Genomic DNA, 14805 nt, shown 5'->3' with positions numbered 1-14805 from the left:
GAATGTGAGAGGACGAGATTACTGTTGGAAATAACCTGATCATCTTTTTTTATGAAATTTAATGCTACGTTACACAGAGAACTGTCATAACTAATGAATAATTATTTACTAGATAATCCATCATTAAAATAGCTATTAACTGAAAAGTATGAAAGTAATGAAGATTGTCTTTTAGTTAACGGTTATTGTACATTGGGGTTTAACAGATCAGGATTGAACTTCTAGGCGATTATCTCAAATAATAATGACCTTTGATTTAGTTTTTTATTTTATTTTCATAGACATCTTGCTAACAATAAGATCGAAACTATTTTCAATTATACTTTCAAGAATTTGAATAATCTGCACGAACTGTAAGTTGAATTACGCTTTCTTTTTTAAATGCTATTTAACTAACGGTATCGTTTAATCAATAGAAAATACTCTAAAATTAGGAGCTCAGTACCCTTCTGACACAACCCTTTCGTGGAACTAGGCTTGTCTATTCAAGTACGGTACAGTGGAACCTTTAATACAATGACCATTGCGCCTTATAAACAAACTGGCCTTATCAACAAGGTGGCTGTATTACTGGGGCAGGGTCAGTTTGCCTAAGTAAAAGTTAGCGTCAAGAATTACTTCCTTTATTATTGTTGTAATGAAAATAGGGAGGAGTGTTGCTTACTATGTAATGTAAATCGGCTGTTTGATTCGTAAATGACAGAGATCATTGGAATGACATGTCAGAGGCGTTTCGTTTTCTAAATTTGGGGCCACTGGCGGTAAAGGTTTCTGCTGTTTGGGATTTTAAAATGGTGTCGTTAGCCGTATTGAAGAGTGACCACTTTAACGAGGGTCTTTATAAGGAAATGTAGTTTTGCTGGATGACCGTGTTACTGAGATGGCTGGAAGGCGGGGTTCCACTGAAGTTCTAATAACATACAGGTTGACATGAGTGACCTATATGCTTAAATAAAAAAGTGTCATACAGCTTCAACTGAATAATGCTATCATTGAGAGAGTAATTCAAGAATCAAGCACCACTTTTTTCTTATTTATCAGCGATATGTCCCAGAACCTTATATCAAACATCTTCTATGAAACATTGGCTGGACTTAACTCTCTGGAAGAATTGTAAGTTATTGGGGTTGAATTTACTTGTTAGCTGCGGTTGCTGATGATTTCGATCAATTCCGTATCATGAAGTTCAAGTGAACGTATATCTACTCGCACTCCAGGATGGCCTTTTCACTACAAAATGTTTACACGAAAGGTGCAAAGTTATAGTGAGATCATCTACTGGCAGAATTGCGAAAAAATTGGTACAAAGGTTTTGATTATTCATGGCTCATCATCAAAATGAAGTTTCATCGTTTGTTTTCTATGTAGTTTTAAGAATCTGTCCCCGAGAGGACCAGGCAAGCGTGACACATGCCACGTCATCGATTTCTTTCAAACTTTCACTTAATCTAGGTTAACACTAGAGGAGAGTTTTCCGGATTCGTAAATGTTTCCGGATTCATCAATTTTGGAATATTCGGATTCGTAGGCGTTTACACTGAAAGGATATTCGTATTCCTGACCGTTTACACACAACAACAACTCCGGGAACATTCTAAAGGAGATGGTTACCAAGCCCAGTGTTGTTTTATCGTTCGATCGACAAAGTGAAAATGCCTCCCCCAAAAAAGGCTAGAGTAGATCCAGATGCCACTGAGGCAAATTTGAGTTGGATAGATGCCAAGCCATCTACGTCGTCGGCGATTAAGTGTGGCTGACGGTAAACTTCCTTGCAATAATAATTTGCGTTTCCTCAGAAATACTGCGGTACACATGATAAGTTTTATCGCCTGCACCTGCAGCAAGATTAGGCAACCGCCAGCAATGTTAGCATCAGACCCTCCATTTTGGTTTCACCGCAAACTCAAAAGATTGCAGGCGGAAATAATATCCGGATTCGAGAAAAAAAACGGTTACAAAATCTCCGTAGACACGACCAAACCGGGGAGTTTTTATTTCGGATTCGTCCACTTTCGTGTAAACGGAAAAATCAGTACGGTACTAAAACGTTTCGGGTTCATCACGAATCCGGAACAATTTCCTCTAGTGTAAACCTAGTCTTAGTTTTCAACTCCAGAGTAGTACGGGCTCCTGGCTAGTCCCACGGGTATTAAAACCCCCACATCAAATCCTAGCGGTAAAAAACTAAAATTAGCTTGAAAAATGTACTTCCAACGAATCTTCCTCTCTCGCACTAACAGAATGCGATGGAATTTTTTTTAATATTTTTTCCAATGGCTGTTTGAACTATTTATATCTGTTGTTTGAACTATATATATTTTCATATATTTGTTATAATTTCTGCTAATTTAGAGCAGTTACTAATTAACTGTGTCACGCAACTATTCGAAGAAAGCAAAAAATGGATTTTTTAATTGAAAATATTTCTGATGGGGAACATTGTATGTTGACGAACATATCACCTCAGAAAAGACCTATTATATTGCTTGTGAGCAACAAAAAAATCATTTTGGCCTCCAATACATTCGTAATCCCATCCCTCTGAACTAGGGTGACCTCTGACGTTAATTAATGCAGTTTTTGGTCATAAACTGAAGCTCAGTCAATTTCAATTTGAGGATTGGATCGCCGACGTTAGTTGATGTGATACTAATGTCTAAGCTGAGCTAAGGAGTCACTTCTCATAAAAATTCTGTAGCGCTGACACAATTCATTGAAAACAATGATTCTTAAAGTATGTACATAACCATAGATGCGTTAAACATTACCGAATTGAGTTATGGATGTCGGAAGTTGACAACAAAGTTTGCCAAAAGTAATATACAGAAATTAAACACTTTATATGCCCATTATAATTATGCTCAATACGCCACAAAATTATTTCATCCGTGGGAAACTAGGAGGAGCCTCCATAGAATTTTAGGTACAGTATGTAACAGTTGCTCTTGATACATTTAACCTTACTTTAATTCAGAAAAAAAAGACCACTGAGCTCTGATGAATAAAGTTTGCACGCTGGTAATCTGAAAAAGGTCTAGTAAGAGTTCGATTGCTGAATGATAAGGTAAGAAGAGGTTTCTCAATGTGTTGTTTCTAAAAATGAAGTGTTTTATCGGTCCATTTTTTCATTATCAATCCCTTTTAATGGCATAAAGGCCTCATTTTGTTTCACGCTGAAGCCAATGATTCCATAGGCTACTTACAAGAAGAAGATTATCTACCAATCACGTGAGGTCGCCTTTTATTTGAAATCTCATCTCGATCGCTTTAGCTTTGTTGACGTGTTGATCGTATATTCGTCATCCAAGGAGGCACTTACAACTCGATTTAAGAGACCGGTCTATAATTAAGGGCTGACAGCCTGCTGAAATATCTCGCAATTGCAAGCAACTAAAAGCAATTCCTCCTTGGTCAACAATTTGTCTTCATTTTCTGATCTTAGACGCTTCCTTTTAGGTGCAACATCAGTAGGATTTGCCTTGTAATCGGTTTCTTCTCTTTGTAAGAATATCTCTTGTAAAAAGGAATGCACTTGTTGGAAAAATCTGGTAGATTTCTTCGACTTCTTGAAAGCCCAACCCCATCTAAAAATGGACTGTCAGCTATGCCGCAGTCGATTCTGTTTTGTTGATAGTTCACCACCAACGGCTGCACTTAGTACATAACCTCCCGTGGTAGTTTTACTGGTGTCTTCACACTTTGCTTTGATTCTGTCATGGTCTGACTCCCTCTCTAGCTTAGTTGAGGTACGCCCGAAATCGAACTGTTTCTCAAGACCTTTGAATTTCTCTAAAAACGTTTTGATGCGGGGGCTCTAATACCCCAGGGATTAGCCGGGATCCTGAACTACTCTGGATTCTTCAATAACTTAGTAACCCTCATAAACTGTTAAAGTTAAAAAAGAAATCGGTCAGATATTATGTGTCACACCTTCCCGGTCCTCTCGTGGAAAAACTCCTAACCTGATTTGGATCGTGACATTTCCACTGTATGCTGGTGGTCTTTCTCTGCCGAGAAGGTCGAGTGATTATGCGTCCGGTTATGAAGCACAAGACTGCGATACAATCGGTAGATGTTTCAGCCGTGATTCATGGTGCATTTCAATGATGTAATCCGTGAGCATTTCGCTGTTGCCTCCTCTATAACCCGGTATGTGTATTGTGCTTTACGATCCGACGCTTAGCCTGTCGACCTTCTCGCTCGAAAAGAACAGCGGTTTGCATACGCAATCAACAACATTGTGATCGACTCGGAAGTGACTACATCGTATGACAACCGTCCTGGGTCAAGACTTACTAAAGACTGCTTTTTAAAAACGGAAACTTGGGTCAAAATGCGAGTTCATGAGAAGACACATGGGGCTTGCACTGTAAGTATCTCGGAGAGCTCCATACACTTTCTTATAATAAAATTATAAGGACTTATATGGAGCTTTTTCAGCATAAGTCTGTGTCAATATTGATGCTGTCTAATCCTGATATAGAAACCTGGCTGAGAATCTGTTAACAAGTCTTGACAAAAATTCTTTTCGAAACCTCAGTTGGCTTCAAATTCTGTAAGTCAAAGTTTTACGATACCATCAACTATTTACACGTTTTTAACTTTACAAAGCATTTAGTGATAGGTATAATCTCACGTACCCTCCTCTCCCGTAGCAAGTTTACATCGTCGTCAGCTTCGTTCAGCATCATGCCGTTTTAGTAGACTGAATGAGCGACCTTCCGATTATGCCTTGCCTGAATAAAAGGAAGTTGCGAAAGAAATTTGTTAGGATATACTGAAAAACATTAAGAAAATTAAAGTTCACTAGAATGGAAGGTGCACCAATGAGATTACAAATGATAAAATGGAAAATCGGGCAGAAATAACCAGAAGTCGCATGTCATAAGAAAGCTCTCCCTATTCTTATTTTTTTCAAGTTGTTTTGGCTAATGCAGAGCGAAGGACTACCGCAAAAATATATGTTATAAACAAGCCTTAGTTTTGAGTCATCTCCCAACATCACAAAAGGGTTATTATTCGGATGAACCAATTAACATTGTGATCGTCCCATTCTGTAAAATAATTGTTGAATATTTTCTTTGGGTTTATTGGCAAATCAAATGGAAGATCAGATCCTGCTAATGATTAGCCATTTCTGATAACTTTGTCAGATCGTATATATGATGATTTCAAGTGTCCTCTGTTTATTAACATGTGCCATATGTTCACCTTGCTGTACCTCTTTTCAGAAATCTAAACAGGAACTATATATCACAAATTGACGAGGGGGTTTTCCAGAAAAATTCCTTGCTTTTGGAGCTGTAAGAACCACTTAGTTTTGACCAGATACAATTCTACATTAATCTATTTCCGACTTCAGGAAATTAGAGTGACGATTTTCATTTGCCCCTATAGATCCCTCTCAGGAAACGAGTTGGAACATCTTCATCCCAATACTTTTGTGGGTTTACAAATCCTTTTTTACGTGTGAGTACTAAACAAAAGGTGATTTGATTTTTTCCACAAAACACGAACCCAATCAAAAAATGATTTGTATCATTGTCCTCGCATTTCGCAACAATGTTGTAGGAAGACTTAATGAGTTTCATGATACTATTAAATTGTTAAAACTCTGGTCTTCTACAGCCTACGGGCTCACCTACTAATAGAATAACATATTTCGTTGAATTCATTTTAGGGATTTGTCGAACAATCATTTGAAGGATTTATCAGTTGACACTCCGTCTTTGGTGACGTCCTTTTTTCTTTATTCTTTGTGAGGAAATATTTTGTGTAATATAACGAATTCAGGAAAGGAGACTATTTAAAACTAACTATTTAAAACTACTTTCCTTTCCAATTGAGAGGCAGCCATTTCTATAGATGAAATGTTTGACTAAGACTACACATAAACATTTTGACGCATTTGTCCAAGATCGGAATAAGCTATTAACGTAGCCTTCCAAGGAGAATACGGAGTGTTTTTAAAACTTAGCTTCACAGTTATACAGTGAAAAACTTCAAACAAACTTGAATGATACAGGAGGACGCCTATTCGAGCGAAATGGAAATGTTTCATTCAAGGGAGGGGAGTTGTTTGACGTTTCCTTAACTTGTTCAGAAACTTGAAAAAGGCCGTTTTAGTTTTTATTAACTGAGTTTATAATGTAAATTGGCCACCGTAAAGAGTTTCAAAGTTGATATTTCAACTCAGTCGATAAAACCAAATTGACCCTGCTATGCTCCCCAACCGACCCGGCACCACAGTTTCTTTTAGAATCTAATCCCCATAATGAAAAGAGGATGGTTTAAGTCTGTAAATACCTTTAAGATGTAGCTTTACAGAGGAAATTTTTTTCTTCATTGTATTGATACAGTTGAAATAAAATGCCAAATATTGCTTAACAGGGTGCATGGGAATAAAGTTGACCATCACGCTATTAATAGTTTCCCGTCTCAGTGCTCATGTGAAATAAAAAAAAGGAAAGTGAGAAGGGTAAAAAGGCTTCTAAAAGGTACATCTTGAAAAGCAGATAAGACACCTTGGCTGAATTATGTTCGCTTCTGAATTTGCAGTGTGACGATTAAATTGTTTGTAAAATTTGGCTTCAACTTACGAGGGAAAGGGAAGGGAATTCGTGACTCGCTAGAAGAAACTCGAGATCGAACTAATGTCCTTTCAGTAAATTTTTTTTTAACTAAGTTTATTTTCATTGAACTGAAGCAACCTAATTGATTTTCATCGTTCCTCCAAGCTTTATCACTCTCATTATCTCATTGGATTGTCCCAACGATTGTATTGGTTTTAAATCGAAACTATTCTGGGCCACCTTTGAGTAAATAACTTAGCAGTTAAAAATTTATTCGGAATGACGAGTCTTGCCTGAAACATATACACCCAATGCTCAAATATCAAACAGATTTTAGATTCTCAGTGATCAGTCGAAACTAGTAATGACAATGATTAATTAATATGGTGCCTCCTTATAGGTCATGCACTCAGTTTTATCCTGAGTCTTTGTGTAACGCACTCTCCAAGCTCACATGAGAATATTTTCTTCCACTTTGCTGTTATAATTGTTTAAGGAGAGAAAAGGTAACTATAGCAAACCTAAGAAACCAGCTATTTTTGAAACTTACAATTCGAAATATAGAGCGTGTTGTTTTCTATTTTTAGGAATTTGCGACATAATCAGATATCTGAGATACCATCTCAAGCATTTATCAACAGAACTGTGGATGGATCAATGTATGTATCTATACCATTTGATTTACAATTTACAGGTCATGGACGTATTCCTATCGAGCTGATAAAACAAACAAAAAAAAAGGTTACATTGGAGAATCGTAAATTTAAATACTCGGGCTTCTTGGAGCATAGTCTTCGATTCCTTACCCACCTAATCCTCGTCGCTGTAATTTCTTTTTACTGTGTAAAAAACTGATAAGTTGTCAGTTTAAAAATGAGGATAAGTGCGTCGCACTTTTCCTCATTCTTAAAGTGACAACTTATCAGTTTGCATCTTGCACTTGCATCAAAGTATTTCTTGTTATCTGATGATGGGATTTGCCAAAAAGTCTGCCTACGTCCCACGACCAACCCCAAGGTAAGGCGGGCAGTTGTCAACTTAAACGCCCACGACCAAGCGACACAACGGCCTGCAGCCGCCACTGAACTATGTCCGGTGGCTCATTTAAGGTTGCTTTAAACAGTTTCTTGAGACCGTTACCGACTATTTTGAAAGCGCTCAAAACCCAACTCTCCCTCTTCGTAGTCGAATCAATTTTACACATATATTGACCAAAGGATTGAATAATGAGGGGGTAACGCTCGAAACGTCAGAATTGAGACTCTTTACGGTGGCCAATTTGGTTGTATCAACTCAGTTGATACAACCAAATTATCTAGTTTTACTCCCCCACCGACACAGCACTGTTAAAAATAGTTTTGGTTAGGCGATTAAATGCATTCATGTCAAGACCTTTGTGTGACTCGATATGAATAATGTTATAGTGATACTCGATTCTGTTTTGAGACTGAACAATTTTTTCAACTCTGTGTTTCATTTTTTTGGGGGAAATCAGTCAAGCCTGACATCATCTTTCTTTACAGGACCTGAAAGGGGGACCAGGTTCATCCTCAAATTTCTGTTAAGTGGGATTGTTTCAGTGGAACACGAGGCTTGAAAAAATAAGCTCGTCTAAGGGGGGAAAAGGAAGCAGTAAACTGCACTGCTTACCGCGGGCACATGAGGATCCTGGGCTGTGAAGTTGATCATGGGCCTCCGGGAAGCTGGACCCGAGGTTGATTGGGAGTAGCCAACCTGCTATTAGCGAAAGCCTTCATTACTCTCATTTGAATACGGTGTTACCAGAGAAGTAATCAAAATCATGTTTAGTGCATACTTTTTGACCGTCTTGCAGAGATCTTTCCAATAACCACATTGAGACTGTACACCAAGATGCGTTCAAAGGCCTTGGCAGAGCTAATATCATGTGAGTTGCCTGTCAAGTTCGGTCTAGGCCAAGCATTTTGTACTTTTCGTGGAGCTTGGGTTTCCTATCTAATTATATCCTGAGTTTATCCTTGCCTAAAGCAATCTTGAATCGCAACGAGTAGAAATTTAAAAAGGTGAATGAGCTGGACTAAAAAGCTGTGAAGTTTCTATCACTTGTTCCTTATAAATTGCTTTATAGTCATGTTTACCCTAGCTGCTGGTCACTTTTGATTCCCAATCAGGGATGATGATCATAATTCACGTTTTCATTTGTCTTTAATTGTGTGTTTGCCCTTAGATTGCTAGGAGGCAACAAGATTTCTCTACTATCAAATGGGACTTTTAGCAACATGAACTATCTTTTTTACCTGTGCGTAAAATGAATGCTTTATTTTTAGTGTAGGGTTTGTTTGCATGCTGATTTATATATTTAGCCAGGCATGAAATAATAGAACTTACAACTCGCTGTGTAAATTACATGACGTCTCATGAAAATCAGCGCTTAGCATGGTGGGAAGGAGGAGTTCAAACTCAATGTGTAAACGGCCTGAAATTTGAGTCTTGAGTTAGCTGAAAATTTCAGAGATCAGTGAAACACTTGCGGTATCTCAAGGTTCCTTCCACCTTTCTATGTATAGCAAAGATAGAAAATTAATTCGCCGGGGTTCATTTCCTTTTTCAGCGATCTTTCAAGAAACCGGATCGCAAGAGTCGATAGTCACTGCTTCTTTAACCTTCCTTCCATTAAGCTCATGTAAGTGAGAGATCATTTGTTAAAGGCTGATATTTTTGGCGATATTAAGAAAGTTTTTCTTGATGCATTTGTTGATCGGCAAGGATGTAATCAGTAATTGACTTTGATTTTAATTGTGGACACCTGTAATCGCACAATCCCGTTTCAGGTCTGAGGGGAATTTCAGGCATTACCTTTTAAAAAATTATGCGAAAACATGCACTTAAATAAGAGGGAATTCTATATAGTATTGTAACATGACCATAAATGTGCAAACAAAACATAAAGCTTGTGTTCTATTAAAATGTGATAGAGGAGACTGGGCAGGCCCCAGAAGTCACATGATCAATAGCATTGTGTCTGAGTTTCTCCATCCGTTCTTCGACCCAAACTCCATATTTCCTTGCCAGGCTCTAGCAAACTCAGGCAATAAGCTACTTACCCGCGGATGTTTAAGAGTTCTAATCATTGCTGTCCAATTTCTGAATTATTTTAGCAATCTAGCATACAATCCATTACGCAGTATATCAGAAAGAGCTTTCTCAACAACGCCGGATTTGCAATATCTGTAAGCTAAGACCAAAGACATCTCTTTTGCGGCTCATACTAAGACAATGAGACTAAAGCAGAGTTCCCAAGGGGACTAAGGAGAAAAAGCAGAAAGTTGAGGTGTCAATCAAATTGTTGTGTCAATGACTGTTACTGTTTACTAACCGTTATTACACAGTTCAGTTCAGAGTTTTTATTCGTTAGTATTGTGATAGCAACGCGTTTAATTGCAAAGAGGCTCATTGAATTGACAAGTGTTTATATCACCGATCGATTTCTCACACAATTTCTCAAGAAGTAATGAATTAATGTGTTGAATGACAATGTTTGGGGTCATTATATCTCCTGCTATTTGGTCATATATGTCGACTGGATAAATATTTTTTTTATTCACTCATCACAACAGGATCTTGGTTTTCACATCTATCGATGTACTTTCACCTAATGATCTGTCAGGACCACGGGACTTGGTGATAGACCTGTGAGGAGTTCATTGTTTTTGAGGCACGATAATTAACCTCTGTGTTTCAGTTGTGTTTTTTTCTTCTTCTTTTGGATGGTTAGATTTCAAATAAACTCGAAGTTAAGCGGTAGAATATTTAAGCTCCTGGCCTTATTTACAGATAACTCACACCCAGTCTCCAAGTTTTAGATTCTTTTTGATGCGACAAGCTATGTATTGTTATGATGATAATTTGTAATTCATCATGTGCAGGATGGCACTCATAATTAAAGCCACGTTTGGTGAATATAAACATTCCTAATCTGCAAACATTGCCGGATGATATTTGGTGGGTTTTATTTTTCCCCACAGGACTCCTGCTCAGGAAGTTATCATTTATAATGTATCAGTCCCCAGTCAACTTGGAGGCTTTGTCTTGGGATTCGTATGTAAACTGACTGTGGGAAGTGTGCAAGATTATCTATGTAATCCTTGTCCTCTTGGAACATATGAAGGGATGCAAGGGACCTGCACTGCATGCCCTGCAGGTAGTTGATTACTAACTACTTAAATAACCGAGATTGAGATCTTTACGGGAAAATCTTGCCGTATTGACAGGGCGATAGCGAGTTCAATACTGCAAGGACCAAGGTTTGAGATTTTCAAGTAACGACCGAAAGGCCGTGGTTATTAAGTTGTTTATTACTTCGCTTAAGAAATAATAATAATAATAATAATAATAATTCAATATTTATATTGCGCAAATTAACATGTGGATATGATCAAATGAGCATCACAACACTTTTCGGGGAAATGTGGCCGGACTGCATCAGCAGTTTACAAACAATCGAAGGAAACTTATTTGAAGATGTCCCCTCCCCGCCAATTCCCAGTAAACAGGCCAGACCACATCACAGTATCTCGTGAGTGGGTTCTTTAACGTCCCCTGCTTAACCAAATTAAGTACTTAATAGATGCAGGAGATAGGACCTACGGTTCATTCGTCCTTATCCGAGAAGACTAGAATGTCTATCCATTTCTTGATATTAAAGAAAGCTAGCGCATTCTCCTCAATTATTTTAAGACCTTGAGTGTTGGTCCGGTCGGGGCTCGAACCATCGACCTCGACCTCCCGCACAACAGTCCAGCGCTCTAACCAACTGAGCTAACCGGGAGGCGATTAGCTCAGTTGGTTAGAAATGAAGAAACTAAAGATTTATTCAAGCGGAAGTCATCAATTTACTTCCGGCAATGCTCTTGTTTACCTCTTGATTTATCGACTCAAGCCCACGATAGAAATGCGCTATCAGGGAACTACACCATCGTATTGCGTATCCCGTCAACAAAACATACTGATTTTCGGGAAATATGGTTCTAAGAACCTTATAAAAGTATTTCAGTAGAATGGTGTCACAACTTGATGAGAGAAATTGTGTCCGATTTTCAAGGCAACTGGAAAGCATACATCCTTGGAGACCCAGGGGCGGTGAGTGGATTTCAAGTTAGGGCAGAAGAAATCGACTCACAGCCCCTGGGTGTCCGGGGATGGAATGCATACAGAAAACAAAAAAAAGTACTTCAACTAACGGAAAAAATTTTTCATTTCTTAATGAACTCGACCGTTCGGTCGTTACGGGAAAATCTCAAACCACGGCCTAGCTGTATTGACCAAGTGATAACGAAATCATTACGGCAAGGCCTACGTTTGAGATTTTCCCGACACAACCTCACTCTCGGTTTCAAATAGGTGATATTAAATTGAATCCACTCTCTGACTATTAATAGGCCTTCATGGTTTTGTTTTCAAAGAACGAAAAGAACCGCTGCGGTACTTGTTTGACATTTTGTGATCTCCCAGTTTGCATAATTCATTATAGGCCCGTACGACATTACCGCTGTAAAATTCCTCTTCTCTGATCTCCTCCTTAGCCAATCAGAGCGAGCGCGCCTTATATCGTCTACAATGCCAAGCCAGATAATCAAAAAACAGACTAACCAACGATGTCTTACCAAGACAGAGCTTTTTTAAGCTTGAACTCCCCATTTATACGATTCTATGATTGGCAGTCTTTGTAATGATCCTTGGCTTTCCTGTTTAACAATAAAACAATTATCGTCACACTCGTCCCACAGGTGGCTTTTATCAAGATGAACTGGCCTATTCTGGTACTGGATGTAAACATTGCCCTTTAGGTCACTTTGTAACACTGGAATCCACTCCAGGAAAAGCCATTACAGATTGTGTTTTGTGTCCTCAAGGTTCGTACGGCGATAAATTAAAATAATGGTAGAAATCGTTCTACGAGCTATTGGCCAAAGAAAACGTATATTAATGAGGTGGTCGCTGTGAAGTCGAGCGAAGATTCTTGAAGCATTCTTCTAAGCCCCTTCCCTTTCACTCTAAATTATTCAAGGTCAGAAAACAGGTTTTTGTACCAGGTTAGCTGCATAATTAACAATATTTAATTTTGTTGTCGCCTCTGTTCTTGCTTAATGGTTAAGAAGTTAACGTCAAAACAGGATTTGATAATTCTTCGCTAGTTCCTACCATCGACTTTCTGAGAGTTAAACATTAGGGCGCATGCGTGCAGAATTTTAGGTATTCACCTTGGTGGCCACTTAACTTGACGATTTTTCAGGAAAAAGTTATCGAACAGGTCGATTTTAAACTTTCCTTAAATAATCCCGAAAAGTCTCTTTCTCGAGAAATGCAGTAATAAAGATAGGTCACCGAGATTACTTTCTGAGTTAGCAGAAACGTACATTTTTCTATTTCTTTGGCTTCTGTGCTAAGACTCAGACGGCGGCTCTAGTTAGTTCCACTAGCGTTTATCATTGATGACTCTAATCTTATACGTTGTACAAAAAAATACTTGTTGGTGTTTTTCCACATAATAAAAAACGTTTTTGGTTACAGGTACCCAATATACAAAGTTTGCTGGCTATAAAGGGTGCGAGTGCCTACCGAATTTTTATCGAATGGATCGATTTGGCCAATGCATGCAATGTCCATCACATGGACTTTCATGCCAAAACGAGTCAGCAAGACTAAAGCCAGGATTCTATTGGAAATGGCCATCGAACGAGAGTCTCATGAAATACCAAAAATTCTCAGCAGATCTCTTAGTAGAAAATGACTCGTACAAACTTCTCAGATTTCGAGGAACAGTGCCGCCGGTTTACGAATGCTCAGTAACAGAGGCATGTCTTGGAGGCATGGAGTCGAGATGTTCTCGTGGATACGAGGGTCCATTATGCGCTGTCTGCAGTAAAGGACATTACCAATTGCTCAACCGCTGTCGCAAATGTCCTATACTACTCTGGTTCGTTTTGCAAGTGAGTGGTATCACCATCATATGTGCTTTTCTTGCGGCCAGCGTTTTTTTGGGAAGGAAGAAAACTTGTGCATCCGGTAGAAAAGTGACTGACATGATGCTAGCTCGTCTTAAGATTGTTATCGGCTTTTACCAAGTCACATATGGAACCTTAAACACGTTTTCTTATGTTGAATGGCCAAGGGCGTTATGGACGCTTGTGCATTATGCCAACATAATACAGCTGAACCTACTGGATATTATACCGTTGCAGTGTATCATCGATGGAGTAACAGTAAACGCGTACACCAGATTACTAACAGTTGTTGGGCTACATACGGCACTTCTCACTCTAGCAACCCTTATCTACCAGCTTAGAAAACTGCTGCTTCTTAAAAAGAGGCTTCATAATGTGGACCTGACTGAATCTCTGTCCGCTGAAAGAACTCAGGTCTATCGAGTTGTCTCCCTCTTGGTTTTTGTGACTTACCCCTGGACTTGTGCCACCATCTTAAGCTTTCTGTCCCCAACATGTCAGCAGATTTGCTCCAGCAAAGACGTGTGTCAGTCCTTCTTGCGCGCCGACTTCACAGTCCAATGTTTTACTGAGAAGTACAACAGATATACAATAGCTGTTTATTTCTTACTTCTACCTGTTGTAGTTGTACCTATTGCAGTACTCTGGCTACTATGGAGGTTCTTCAATAGAAGGATCTATGACCAGGCGGAAACCCAGGATCGTAAAGGAAGGGAAATGTCTATTGGTCTCAGTTTCCTGTACGAAAATTACGCTCGGCAGTGTTGGTTTTGGGAAATTTTCGAACTGATCAGAAAAGTGTGGGTGACGTCAATACTCTTTCTTATGGGAGCTAACACACGGAGTTACTTAGGTGCAGCTGCCATAACATCCGGGTTTTACACTATTTTGGTGGCTTATTTCAAGCCCATCCGGGACACGTTTGAACACTGGTTGCAGATTGTGGCACTCCTCGCTAACTTTGTTACCTTAAACGTTGGGATGCTATTAAAAATACCGATTGATGAGGCTTCCTTGGACAGCCATAGAGAAAGAGACAGTACTTTTGTTTCGGTCATATTGGTGGCTGTAAATGTAACCGTTATAGCCGTCATGGCAGGTAAGAATTTAAGTTTATGTACTAAATGTATCATGTAGAAAAACTAGTGATATCCCGACACTACGAGTCAATGAACTCATTCTCATTGAAATTCCCGTTTGAAAAGGGAAAGAAGTTCATATTTTCAATGTAGGTAAATGATACTATAGCT

At 38.8% G+C, this 14805-nt stretch overlaps 1 protein-coding gene across 7 annotated transcripts in view; it reads left to right on the top strand.

The window, feature by feature from the left end:
- Nucleotides 1–14805, top strand: part of LOC111329513 (uncharacterized) — a 30859-nt gene that overhangs the window by 15150 nt on the left and 904 nt on the right. For 4 of the 7 annotated variants that reach the window (XM_088752481.1, XM_022934233.2, XM_022934232.2 and 1 more), the window contains 15 exons: nt 282–353; nt 1042–1113; nt 4484–4555; nt 5232–5303; nt 5398–5469; nt 5681–5758; nt 7160–7231; nt 8407–8478; nt 8779–8850; nt 9163–9234; nt 9710–9781; nt 10169–10243; nt 10577–10752; nt 12338–12463; nt 13122–14654. In XM_088752481.1, coding sequence (XP_088608607.1) covers nt 282–353; nt 1042–1113; nt 4484–4555; nt 5232–5303; nt 5398–5469; nt 5681–5758; nt 7160–7231; nt 8407–8478; nt 8779–8850; nt 9163–9234; nt 9710–9781; nt 10169–10243; nt 10577–10752; nt 12338–12463; nt 13122–14654 — 2708 coding nt within the window. The remainder of the gene's footprint in view (nt 1–281; nt 354–1041; nt 1114–4483; nt 4556–5231; nt 5304–5397; nt 5470–5680; nt 5759–7159; nt 7232–8406; nt 8479–8778; nt 8851–9162; nt 9235–9709; nt 9782–10168; nt 10244–10576; nt 10753–12337; nt 12464–13121; nt 14655–14805) is intronic. The other 3 variants (XM_022934237.2, XM_022934236.2, XM_088752482.1) reach the window with 3 other exon arrangements.

Source organism: Stylophora pistillata, chromosome 3, assembly GCF_964205215.1.
Source record: "Stylophora pistillata chromosome 3, jaStyPist1.2, whole genome shotgun sequence".
NCBI lineage: Eukaryota > Metazoa > Cnidaria > Anthozoa > Scleractinia > Pocilloporidae > Stylophora > Stylophora pistillata.
This window is presented reverse-complemented; position numbering and strand designations above follow the sequence as displayed.